The 13355-nt window shown below is 41.8% G+C and overlaps 1 protein-coding gene across 1 annotated transcript in view; it reads right to left on the bottom strand.

Annotated features, from left to right (window-relative positions):
• The window catches only part of LOC141273402 (alpha-2-macroglobulin-like), a 67281-nt gene that overhangs the window by 16855 nt on the left and 37071 nt on the right, over positions 1-13355 (bottom strand). The window contains exons 19-25 of the mRNA XM_073685171.1: positions 12935-13163; positions 12443-12569; positions 11594-11712; positions 11063-11114; positions 9829-9912; positions 7804-7980; positions 6002-6092 (exon numbers count right to left, since the gene is read on the bottom strand). Of these exons, the coding sequence (XP_073541272.1) occupies positions 6002-6092; positions 7804-7980; positions 9829-9912; positions 11063-11114; positions 11594-11712; positions 12443-12569; positions 12935-13163 (879 nt within the window). The remainder of the gene's footprint in view (positions 1-6001; positions 6093-7803; positions 7981-9828; positions 9913-11062; positions 11115-11593; positions 11713-12442; positions 12570-12934; positions 13164-13355) is intronic.

Here is a 13355-nt window from a genome sequence, read left to right as displayed (position 1 = left end):
ATGAGAGCAAATCCTCTGCTATGTCAGTTTCTGGTTATGAGAATGTGTGTACTAACAGTGGTGAACCGATGGAGATTGGATCGGTGGCTCCTCGCTCTCAAGAAAAAGACCATAGATTTTCTGAAGGCTTGTGTTTCTATTGCGGAAAATCTGGTCATTTGATTAAAGGCTGTGTGCTTCGTATGAAGAAAGAAAAAAAAATGGTCAGTCATGCCCGTATTGCCTGTTTAAATTCCAAGGGTGTATTTTTAGCTGCTTCCACGATTGCTCAGGAAAAATTAATGGAATTTCGGGTGTTTGTTGATTGTGGGTCTACTCTGAATGTAATTGATGGGGGATTCTTGGAAAGACTCAATTTAAAACCCGAACCTTTATCATCCCCCATTGCTGTGGTTTCTGTGGATGGTTCCCCTTTGAAGAATATTACTCTCAAGGTCTGTGAATTTCCTCTCACTATTAATGGTGTTCACCATGAGAAATTGGATTTGGTAGTTTTGAATAACTTGCCTTCTCCAGTAATATTGGGATTGCCCTGGTTAAAATTTCACAATCCTGTACTGGATTGGTCTACCAGTGAAATTAAATCCTGGAGCCATAAATGTTATGACAAGTGTTGTAACGGGTGTATTGCAGCTTTGGATAGGGGAGAATTGCCTGTTCCTATTCAGGATTTTTGGAGAGTTTTTTCTGAGAAGGAATCGCAGGTTTTGCCTCCCCATAGAGACTATGATTGTTCTATTGAATTTGTCCCTGGAGCGACTCTTCCTAAAAGTCGTTTATTTAACCTTACTATTCCTGAGAGGAAGGCTTTGGAGGAATACATACAGACAAGTTTGGCCGCCGGTCACATTAGGCCCTCTAAGTCTCCTGTGGCGGTTGGATTTTTTTTTGTAAAAAAAAAGGACGGCGGTTTACGTCCTTGTCTGGATTTTCGTGAGATTAACAAAATTACTGTACGCAATCCTTACCCACTGCCATTGATTCCTGATCTGTTTAACCAGTTAATGGGGGCCAAGTGGTTCTCTAAAATTGACCTTAAGGGGGCATACAATCTGTTGCGCATGAAGGAGGGTGACGAATGGAAGACTGCTTTTAACACTCCTGTGGGTCATTTTGAGAATCTGGTTATGCCTTTTGGTCTTACTAATGCTCCTGCATTTTTTCAGAATCTTATTAATGACATCCTTAGACCTTTGATCGGCAAAAATGTGGTTGTGTATTTGGATGACATTTTGATTTATTCGCCGGATCTGGAGTCTCATTGGCGGAGCGTACGTGAGGTATTACAGTTATTAATGGACAATTTGCTTTTTGCTAAGCTAGAGAAATGTGAGTTCGCTGTACAGAGAATTAGTTTTTTGGGCTACATTATCTCCAGCGAGGGCTTTGAGATGGACCCGGTTAAAGTTCAAGCTGTACAGGAATGGCCTAGGCCTATTGGTTTGAAATCGATACAGAGGTTTTTAGGTTTCGCCAATTATTACAGAAAATTCATAAAAAATTTTTCTAGTATTGTCAAACCTCTGACCGATCTCACCAGGAAAGGTGCTGATGCGGTTCAGTGGTCTTCTGAGGCCATTGAAGCTTTTGTGTATCTCAAGGAGAGGTTCACCTTTGCTCCCATCCTTATGCAGCCTGATGTGACTAAGCCGTTTTTGGTTGAGGTTGATGCTTCCTCTGTGGGGGTTGGCGCAGTATTGTCTCAGGATAACGGGGATGGATTAAATCCCTGTGCCTTTTTTTCAAAAAAAATTTCGGAGACTGAACTGAATTACGATATTGGTAATCGGGAATTTTTGGCTATTAAACTCGCATTTGAACACTGGCGCCACTTCTTGGAAGGTGCGGAATTTCCCGTTCAGGTTCTTACGGATCATAAAAATCTGATATATCTTGATGCTGCCAAGCGCCTGAATGCCCGTCAGGCTAGGTGGGCACTGTTTTTCTCGCGGTTTAATTTCTCCGTTACTTACATCCCTGGTACTAAGAATGTTAAGGCGGATGCCTTGTCTCGCAGTTTTTCTCCCATAGTCGGTGCTGAGAAAGAGGAGAACATTTTACAAGAAGGTGTTGTGATAGCTGCTTTGGACTCTGTTTTGGAAGATGAGATTCTTAAAGCACAGGAGAATGCCCCATCTAACACTCCTCATGGGAGGTTGTTTGTGCCTGGGACCTTTAGGAGAGATTTGTTTGTTGAGTGTCACGAATCTCGGTTGGCAGGTCATCCCGGAATCTCTGAGACCAAGAGACTGGTGGGTCGCAGTTTTTGGTGGCCTGGATGGCAGAAGGAAGTCATTAAGTGGGTGCGTCAATGTACTATATGTGCTAGATCTAAGTCCTCACATACTCCTGCTGCGGGGTTGCTTTGTCCTTTGGAGGTTCCCAGTGCTCCTTGGACACATTTGGCTATGGACTTTATAACTGACCTTCCCCCCTCTGAGGGTTTTACTGTCATCTGGGTGGTAGTGGACCGTTTTAGCAAGATGTGTCACTTGGTTCCCTTCGTCAAACTGCCCTGCGCTAAAACTCTCGCTAAGGCCTTTGTCAAGGAAATTGTCAGACTTCATGGCGTTCCTACTGACATTGTTTCTGATAGGGGTCCTCAGTTCGTGGCTCGTTTTTGGCGTGCCTTTTGTGACAGGTTGGGAGTTCATTTGTCGTTCTCGTCCGGATATCATCCTGAATCTAATGGCCAGACAGAAAGGAAAAACCAGGATGTTGAGCAGTTCTTGCGTTGTTTTGTGGCAGACAATCAAGAGGGGTGGTCTGAGTTTCTGCCACTTGCTGAATTTGCTCTGAACAATCATACATCTTCTTCTGCTGGTTGTTCGCCTTTTTTTTTGTTGTTCTGGGAGACATGCGTCGTTTGGGTCGTTCCCCAAGTTGGGATCTGCCGTGCCTGAGGAGGAGAATTTTTCCGGTGATTTGGAGAGAGTTTGGACGGATGTGCGTGGTAATCTTCAGGAAGCCAACAGAAAATCTAAAGACTACTTTGATAGGAAACGACAGGAGGTTTTGTTCGCTGTTGGTGACATGGTTTGGTTGTCCTCTAGGAATCTGCGGTTGAGGATTCCTTCTAAGAAATTGGGTCCCAAGTTTGTAGGGCCCTTTAAGGTGCTTCAGGTTGTCAACCAATCTGCTGTTAGGTTGGAGGTTCCTACCTCCTGGAGAATTAATCCGGTATTTCATGTCTCTCTGTTAAAAAAAGCTGTTGTGTCGGATGGTGACGCCTCTGCCTCTGTTCCTCCGGTGGTGGAGGACGAGGAATATGAAATTTCTCGCATCCTTAACTCTAGACGGTATAGAGGTAGTTTGCAGTATCTTGTGGCCTGGAAAGGTTTCGGACCCGAGGATAACTCTTGGGTGAGGTCAGATGATGTTTCCGCGTCCAGACTTATCAGAGCGTTTCACAGGAGATTTCCTGATAAGCCTGGTCCTAGGGGATCCGGAGGATCCTCTTAGAAGGGGGGGTACTGTTAGAACCTTGCTCTTAGGTTTTTTCTATTACTGGTCACATGACCTTGTTGGCCTATTTAATCCTGCTCCGCCCTTCTGGCTTTGCTGGACTTCATTGTATAACTACTTTCTAGCTAGCCTGTGCTCTGTATCTAACTCTGTTAGTTTGCTTGGTCTACGGACCTCTATGTTCTATTTATTTTGTTTGTTCGTCTGTCTGCTACTATTTCTGTTAGGAGGTGTCCCATTTTCCTCCCAGTCCTTAGTACTTGTAGGGATTCCTTCCCCACATCTATAGGTCTCCGTACAGACTAGCTTAGGACTTTAGCAGGTCTGATCGCAGGATCAGGTTCCCTGTTACATCGTAGGGATTCAGCTGAGTTCTATCGTAGGGACAGATCTCCTCTCTTTCCTTAGCTCTGGTAGCAGAACATAACATCAGGTCTGGACTTTGACTTGGTCATTCTAACACCTGGATACGTTTATTTTTGAACCATTCCATTGTAGATTTTGCTTTATGTTTGGGATCACTGTCTTGTTGGAAGATAAAAATCCTTCCCAGTCTCAGGTCTTTTGCACACTCCAACGGGTTTTCTTCCAGAATGGTCCTGTATTTGGCTCCGTCCATCTTCCCATCAATTTTAACCATCTTCCCTGTCCCTACTGAAGAAAAGCAGGCCCAAACCATGATGTTGCCACCACCATGTTTGACAGTGGGGATAGTGTTTTGAGGGTGATGAGCTGTGTTGCTTTTACGCCAAACATATCGTTTTGCATTGTGGCCAAAAAGTTCGATTTTGGTTTCATCTGACCAGAGCACCTTATTCCACATGTTTGGTGTGTCTCTCAGGTGGCTTGTGGCAAACTTCAAACGAGACTTTTTATGGATATCTTTGAGAAATGGCTTTCTTCTTGCCACTCTTCCATAAGGCCAGATTTGTGCAGTGTACGACTGATTGTTGTCCTATGGACAGACTCTCCCACCTCAGCTGTAGATCTCTGCCGTTCATCCAGAGTGATCATGGGCATTTTGGCTGCATCTCTGATCAGACTTCTCCTTGTTCGAGATGAAAGTTTAGAGGGACGGCCGGGTCTTGGTAGATTTGCAATGGTCTGCTACTCCTTTCATTTCAATATGATCGCTTGCACAGTGCTCCTTGAGATGTTTAAAACTTGGGAAATCTTTTTGTATCCAAATCCGGCTTTAAACTTCGCCACAACAGTATCTCGGACCTGCCTGGTGTGTTCCTTGGTCTTCATGATGCTCTCTGCACTTGAAACAGAACCCTGAGACTATCACAGAGCAGGTGCATTTATACCGAGACCTGATTACATACAGGTGGATTCTACTTATCATTACCAGTCATTTAGGAGAACATTGGATCATCCAGAGATCCTCACTGAACTTCTGGAGTGAGTTTGCTGCACTGAAAGTAAAGGGGCCGAATAATATTGCACGCCCCACTTTTCAGTTTTTAATTTTTTTAAAAAGTTTAAAATATCCAATAAATTTCGTTCCACTTCACGATTGTGTCCCACTTGTTGTTGATTCTTCCCCAAAAAATTAGAATTTTATATCTTTATGTTTGAAGCCAGAAATGTGGCAAAAGGCAGAAAAGTTCAAGGGGGCCAAATACTTTCACAAGGCACTGTGTATGATACCCTTACCATTTACATGCGACTATACTAACCAGGGATTATATTTACCCGTTACCCCTATCATTGATATGGGACTTTTCTTACCTGAGTGTGTTATCCCTCATATTTGATAATTTTTTAAAGTCAGTCACCTTTTTCGGTGCAGTTTGATCATTATTTGGTCATATTTGTATCTATATACATCTATTATATACAATTTAGATGGTCACATTTGATTCTATATTGTTTTTTTTCTACCATGCAGTGTATATCCTCCTTTTTATTGTCTGCACACATTGTTTTACCATCTGTACCTGTTATCACCTCTCCACAGAATAAGTGATTACCTACTGATTAGTGGGTATCACACCACTGGAACCTGTACCGAATGGCAAAATGGGGAACTTTTATGCCCGAAATGGAACAACAAGTTGAATGGCTGACCATTGCTCCATTCATTCTCTATGAGGTAGCCTCGGCGGCCCCATAAGGAATGAATGGAGCTGTGGTGGTGTGCATGCTTGACCATGGCTCCACTGCAGAGCTCCGTCCTCTGGCATCGCTGGGACCCCACCCATCAGCAAGTTATCACATATCCCATATGTAGTTGATAATCTCAAAAGATGGAAATAACCTTTTAAATTATATAGCGGGAGGTCCCCTCTTTCATGATGAACAATCCAGCATGTCCAAGGATGACACGGACAGTCCATTGACCTCAATGGAAACTGTCTAACGTTGCATTTTTCCTGCAATGCAGCTGCAGTGACAATGGACACCACACTGCCAATTAAAGCGGGTTGTTAAGGAATCCAGAAGATGGACATCTTGTGATCAATCGTTTGATTGGGAGACCCTTTATTTTTTAACACCCCTGTAGAACCCTACCCATCCGTCTTATTCCTACCAGGTATTTCCTGCATTTCCTCTTCCATATCCTGGTCCAAATGCACTGTACGATCCATCACTGTGTTTATAAGCCAGTTGTTTTTGATACCCTGTACAAAAATATTCAATCTCAGTCTTAGAAGAAAAATAAAATAGACAAGCACGGAAGTTAGACTTAAAGAATAAATAAATTTGTATTATTTTTTTTTTTAGTAATTTTTTGCTACATAGAAAAATATGAAAATTTGCAAGTCACTTGATTAAGGAAATCTTCATTTTATATCATTTAGAGTACAGATGATGGCAGTGAAAGGCTCATCAATTGTGTCTCACTAACTCTAGGTATAAGCTACAGCGGAGAACTGTTCAGATCACTCAGAGGAGGAGAAAGGTGCTGAGCCATCACTGCCATCATTTGTACTTCAAGTGAGTACGTTCTGATATCAATGCAGCTAAAGGAAGACAAATAGATTGAGGGAAAGCCGGAGTTTGGAAGCCATTTACATACAATTTATTTTATGAGAATGAAGACAAATCACCTAATAATGTAATAGGCAAAGTTTAAATTATTTTCCAAATTATAACAGAAATATCATAGTTTAGTTACTTTTTAAATGTTTTTTCCCATCTCATAAAGGTGATAGCACATTGCTAAAATATGCCATCTCCTTATGATCAGCGAGAGTCCAACCTCTGGGAGCCCCCACTGAACTTAAAGGGAATTTGTCAGCATATTTTTGCTATATAATCTGAGGGCAACATGAGGTAGGTGTTGAAACAGAGATTTCAAGGATGTGTCACTTGTCAGGCTGTGTACTGTTGTTTACTTACAATGAAGGTTTTATCACCTGGTGATTATCATTGCCTGGACTACAACAGCACCAGCTTGTTGGTCCGACTCCGCCCCCTAGCTCACTTTCTATAGATTATGTACATGCAAAGCCTGTTGTGGGCGGGGTTAGCTTTCTCAGCTTTGCTTCATGCTAAACATAAAAACTCTGATTGTGTCAGAAACGCTTCACCCAGTAAACTAAGTGATACATCGTTGGATTCAGCTTCTCCTTGCCTACATTATGCTGCTCTCAGATGAGATAGCAAAAACCTGCTGACAGATTCCCTTTAAGAATTTGCAGCTTCTGCTTTTCCCTGTATGCCACTGCTCCTGGCCATATTTACTTGTATGGTGCCGCGCTGCATCTCCCCTGCATAGTGGGTGGCCAGGAGCCACCTGTGCAGGGAATCACTGTGAAAGGGTTGCTCAGCTGGATCAGTCCTTTGGCTCATTAATTCTCAGAATCGGTAGTGGTCCCAGAGGTCAGTCTCCCACCTAGCACCTAGCATTTACTGATGGCACATCCTAGCAATATGCAATAATGTTATGCTAAGCTTTAAGCGCATGCCCCTTAAAAATAAAGACTAAAAGAAAATTCCTATGGCTGGCCTTTTCCATTTTGATTTTTTTTTTTCGTTTTGGGGAGAGTTGAGTATTAGTCTGTGTGGAGCCCATTACGCCTCCAGCAGAGGTTCTGTTCAAACTTTTTGTGTGAGTTAATAATGGTGAAATTATTTAGAAACATAAAATGTATTGATGGATATCTCACAAATTTGACATTTATGATCGTTGAATAGGTGACAGACAACCACACTGGCAATAGACGGGTATAGCTAGACGACCCCCTGTGAAAAACTAAGAAGACCTTGTTACCAGATAGCAGTGGTCAGGTATCTGCATGGCATCATGGATAGATAAATAGGTGCATAAGTGTCGTAGATATTGGTGGAAGGTTTGACGGTTTGTGGTCCAGCAGCCGATACTCTTACCTGTGCTCAGGTAGCTCAGCGCTTTTGTTTTTATCTCTGGGGTAAGCTGATTCGTTTTATTGAGATACTCCAGAATATAGATATTAGGAGTGAACAGGACCATGTTTTGTTCTCCACATCCAAATGGCAGCTGGAGAAGGTTCCCCAAATTCTGCATTGAAGTTCCCATGATATCCCCTAAAAAAAAAAAAGACACATTTATCATTTCCAATGGGTTGCATCAACTGCATTCAAATGGATCGTCATAAGACAATCATTCCATATGTAAGAATCAAAGATCAGTTGTGTCTGCTGGAATATGATAGGGAGAGTTACCCACCAGAAATCCTCACCACGTCCAACTCTACCATAACTCAACTCTACTCCCTTTCTCTGCATTGGCCTAATGTTTGCCAATAGTGACTTCATGCCCAAAGTCTCATATCAGTAATTTTGTGCCTCCTCCTTTTTTTCCCCTCAAGGGTCTGGTTGAAGAAGAGTCATTACAGAATACTGCCTGGCACATGGTCCTTCTGCACTGCACTTTATACATGGAGCGAATCTCTTCCCATACTATACTTGGCCGTAATAGCAACAGTCCAAATGATAGCCGGCACTCACATCTTCTTAAAAAAATTGCTTTATTGATCTAGTAGTATAAAAAGCACAAAAAAATGGTTGAACACAACAGCACAAAAATGAAAAAGGCAGAAAATAAATATTCGCTGCGCTCCCAGGCAACATGTTTCACACCTACATGGTCCTTTGTCAAGCCTGAAACAGGTGTGAAACATGTTGCCTGGGAGCGCAGCGGATAATTAACTTCTGCTTTTTTAATTTTTGTGCTGCTGTGTTTAACCATTTTTTGTGCCTTTTAAACTACTGGATCAATAAAGCAATATTTTTTAAGAAGATGTGAGTGCCGACATTTAGACTGTTGCTACTACTGCAGTATTTAGCTGTGCACCTCGACAGGTGAGCGGATTGCTCCTATGTCACATATACGTGGCGGTAACAGTACAACAATTAACAAGGAGATTGTACATGGACTCTTGTGTTATCTTTAGCTAAGGCAGAAAGACTAAAGCTGGGGCTAAATGGCGACTTCAGCCACGACACAGGTCTCGCAACCAAAGAACCCTAGGTGTCACTGCTACATCGAAGAGCAATGCAAATGATGGCGTCGCAGTGCAATTCTGAGGGTCCTGCGACAAGCAGGCTGCAAAATATCTGATGCGATTGGTATTTTTTTACAGTACGAACCCATTCACTGATATTGCATTGCGATATAGCAGCGACACCTAGCAAGCTTTGGCACCGTGTAGCCCCAGCCTAAGGCTGCGTGCCCACTAAGCGTTTTTCAAGTGTTTTTGATGCGGAATTTCCGCAGCGTAAACGATTGCAAAACGCTTGGTAATCCGTGCCCCATGATCCCCAATGAAAATTTGCATGTTCTGTGCCCATGCTGCGGAATTTTCCGCAGCGGATTTTCCTTGCGGAAAAATCAGCAGCATGTCCATTATTTGTGCGTTTCCGCATGCGGATTTGAGGTCACAATGCATTTGAAAAACGCAAGTGAAATCCGCATGTAAAAACGCTGCAAAAACGCAGCAAAAACATGTGTAAAATCCACAAGCATTTTTACTGCCAAGAAACTCTGCGGAAATTTTCTCCTTCAATTCTGCATCGTGGGCACATAGCCTATAGGTGACCATACACCTACAGTATCTGCTGGCTATGCCTTCCAACCACCCTATACACATGTACACTCACTCAGTTCAACAGAGTGTTCTTTTATGATCAATGGGAAGATGGGAGTAGGACGCTATCACACACCTGCGAAAAAAATAAGGATTGAACATATTGAAATTCAACATGCCCGATCCTGCTTAATCCCATGTACATAATATAGTTATCTGGTCCCACCCAAATTGACATGTAATGTATGTTGTTCCTTAAGTTTTAAAAATGGTTTCCATATGTCCCACCCTTACATAGGGAGCTTTGTTTGTGATTTATACCACTGGGGACGACAATGAAACTTACCAATAGCAGAGAAGTAAGCCCGAGGAGAACCTTCCACCACCTGTCCTGGAAGTTTCAGTGAGATCTGCTCAGAAGTCTCTGTGTCTAAGTAAAAGATTTAGTAAAAGTTATTTTATAGAATTTTTTATTACTTAACAGATGACATCCCTTCATTACACCTTACATTTACCACTTTAAGTGCAAAAGGTGAACCTGTTTCAGTAGCTAAGTGTTTTTTCCAACTAGAGAACGCAGCTCTGAAATGCCTCGTCAGAATGGAGCATTGACTGGATATGTAAGCTACCGATCCATTCATTGAGCGCTGTATTCGAGACAACAGAGAAGCAATAGAGCAGTGGTGCCTCCGGTGCCGGATTACCAATTAGGCATAGTAGGCATGAAATGAAAAATAATATTAATTTGATATTGAAAGAAATTTAAAATCTGCATGATGGCCCGGTTGGCTGACATTGGAGGCCATCTGGCAACACAGAGCTCCAATGTGAACCTTACAGCCAGTGGCAGTGAAATGATGTTTTGGCTGTTGTCGGGTATATTCGAGAATTCACAAGTGGTAGAAGAAGGGCATCTATGAGATCGGATGTGGCAACTCTGTGATTGGCCAGAATGGGGGAGTGGAGGAGTGGAAAGTTTCCACAAGTTCTCACTGACTCTAGACCAGTGATGGCTCACAGTCCTCACCCGCCGAGCCCGGTCCAGGAGAGCTAGTGCTGTGGCAATGGCGCGCGTGCCCTTAGAGAGGGCTCTACGTGCCCCCTCTTGTACGCATGCCATAGGTTCGCCAGCACTGCTCTAGACCATAATAGGACATTCGTGAGTGGAAGCTTCGGGAACACAGACGATTATATATAGGCCGACACCAGGGTCAATGTTAGCTAATTACCTTTTCTGGGTTATAATGAAGTTCAATTCATTTAATTTTTGTTCTGGAATTTGTGCGTTAAAATTGTTGTTAGTAAATTTAAAAACGTATTCTGAAATAATTTGCTGGGTGGTGGCCCCAAGATTTCAACTGCCTAAGGGCCCCCACGGGGTTTAATCAAGCATTGGGCGAATATACGTAGCCATCACTGAATTCTAATGAGGCATTTCGGAACTTCATTTTCAGGATCGTGGTCAAAGACCCAACAATTAGCAAGTAATCACCTATCCTGTGGACAATTCTTTAAATCAAAGTTGATTTTCTAATAATTATCTGAAATTCTTAACAAATTTATACCTGGAAATGATTTACCTTTTCCACAAATCATGACATTCTGGGTTTCTTCCTTTTCCACACCCTCTGGCTACAATTACAAAAATAGAAAAAAAAGTGAGTATATTTTATATATACATGCACAGAATAATTTTTACAATTCTTTACTTTATTAAATTAATCGTGTAAATTGACTGTTTTTACATTTAGGAACCAATTTTTTATTATTTTGCGTTTTTTTATGTCTTGTTTTTGGTGTTTTTTGCCAGTTTTTCATTAGTACTTTATTCTACTTTTAGTTTTCCTCTTTTTTAAAATCTATTTTATATGCGTTTGGCTATGTTTTTTTCATATATTCACCATTGTTGGCAGGGTTTGAGGTTTCCAGAGGTTTTCGGTTGATTAATCAATTGTGATCTTTTATATAGTCACAAATTTTTTTGCAAACGTACTCTCCTTTAGGAGTGATGTTTTTGCACGCCAGATATTTTTCCCAAATTTTGTGACATGTGACTTATTTTATGTTTTGTATTATTTAGAGGAGATGTGTGGGAAATGTGGTGCACTCACCTCCACTAAAATAGATTTAATAATGGTGTCCTTTCTGCCTTGTGCCGGAGCCACAATCTCATTGCCACAAAGGCCTTCTCCGGGCAGAGTCTGTGCACTTACTGAAAAGTTCACTTCGCCTGTAATGAAGAGAACAAGTCGGTCAAGTGGGTTATTAACCCATATTGATATTTTGCAGTGTCGGATCGGACCAGATCTTTCTGAGAAAACGTGTACAAACATGAAAACATATGAAAGCCCAGGATCCAGAGCTGAACATCAGAAAAGACAAGAACTATATCATTTCAAAAAAGCCCAATTAATTTAAAAAAAGATGAGTTAACCCTTAAAATTTTTATGTATAAATTACAGTACCACCTTGCACCTCTGGGGTCTTGAAGTAAAGTATGTTGTCCCCATGTGTTTGTGTTTCCTCTGGATTTTCCATTTTTCTCACCTCCTTAGATTTAGTTCAGACGATCGCTGAACTCTGCGGATCAGTCTCGTCCATAATTTGCTCTATTTGCAGCTCAGAATGTTCGCCTGCATATCGGAAAGGTACAGGACCTGCCCACAAAATTACATGCACTAGTCTGTTCCGTAAATCGGGCCAAACTAGCCCATGCTGCAATTTTTTTCCACTGGGACTAGCCTTTAGGCAAACATTGGTCCGTGTAAGGTCCAAACAGCTCATGGGTCGAAAATACACTGGTGAACTTAGCCTAAAAGCATTATACTAGGTCATTAGCACGTTATGAAAATACCTATAGCATGTATAAGGGAATATAAGCACATTGTGAGCTCCGCAATGTTAAGGAACTGATGTAAGTGAATTATGAAAATACGCTGGTGCCAAAAAAGAAAAATCACCTAGAGACGTTAGTGTCACCTCCCAGGACACGGTCACTCTGTCATTCGCTTCTACACAGAAATCTTCTTTGTCGGTGAATAGTTTTTTTGCTGTGAATTCATCAGATTTTTCCAAACTGATGCTTATCTAGAAAAAAAAGAAGACGTTAAAGGGATCAGAACACGAGATTATGAGGCTGCATTGTCCACTTAGTGGACACCAATGAATATTCTAGCCGTTTCTTGTATTAAAAAATATTTCAGCAAGATTAAAGGTACAAAAGACATACTAGTAAAAAAGTATTCCACGCGTTTCATGCCAAAAGTAGTCCTTTTTCACGGTATACAGACTGAAGTATTTTTTAATCAAAGAAATGGCTGGAATATTCGTCTTTGTTTAGTAGTGTTGTTGCACCACATCGGGCTCGAGTTGTTTTCCGTGCCGAGGATTATTTAGAGCCGAATTTCAAGGTGAGCTGGTTTGTTCTTATTCTTCATGAATTGTCCGCTTACCCTTATGGTTTGCTTCAGATAATTAAAAACAGTGGCTTTCAAATTGAAAGTCTCGCCCCGGATGGCTGAGTATGGTAAAGTGGTTTCCAGGAAGAAAGGCTGGAAAGTTACGAATGACGTTGGCTCTACAAGACCGAACCCCTCCTCCTCGGATGTACAGAACATGCCAACTTTCCATGTGGTGATACTGTCGGGCACGGTCAGCTTTAGGCTAGAGTGTCCGATGGAGCTACGGAGAAATGACAGTACATGCTGGTCATCAAATGCTTCATATTTGTTGCAGGTTTCACCCTCAGCATTGGAAAAATACTTATCAGTTCCTGAGGATCTGGGCAGTTGCAACAGAAATTAGGCATTGTGCATTTATTTATCAGAATAATCCCCTCGGTATAGAATAGATACAAAAAGACATAATCTATTG

This window comes from Phyllobates terribilis, unplaced genomic scaffold (genome assembly GCF_046119375.1).
Source record: "Phyllobates terribilis strain yellow unplaced genomic scaffold, ASM4611937v1 Scaffold_5__5_contigs__length_657084704, whole genome shotgun sequence".
NCBI classification, from domain to species: domain Eukaryota; kingdom Metazoa; phylum Chordata; class Amphibia; order Anura; family Dendrobatidae; genus Phyllobates; species Phyllobates terribilis.
Note: the sequence above shows the minus strand (reverse complement) of the source record. Positions and strands in the feature narration are given on the sequence as shown.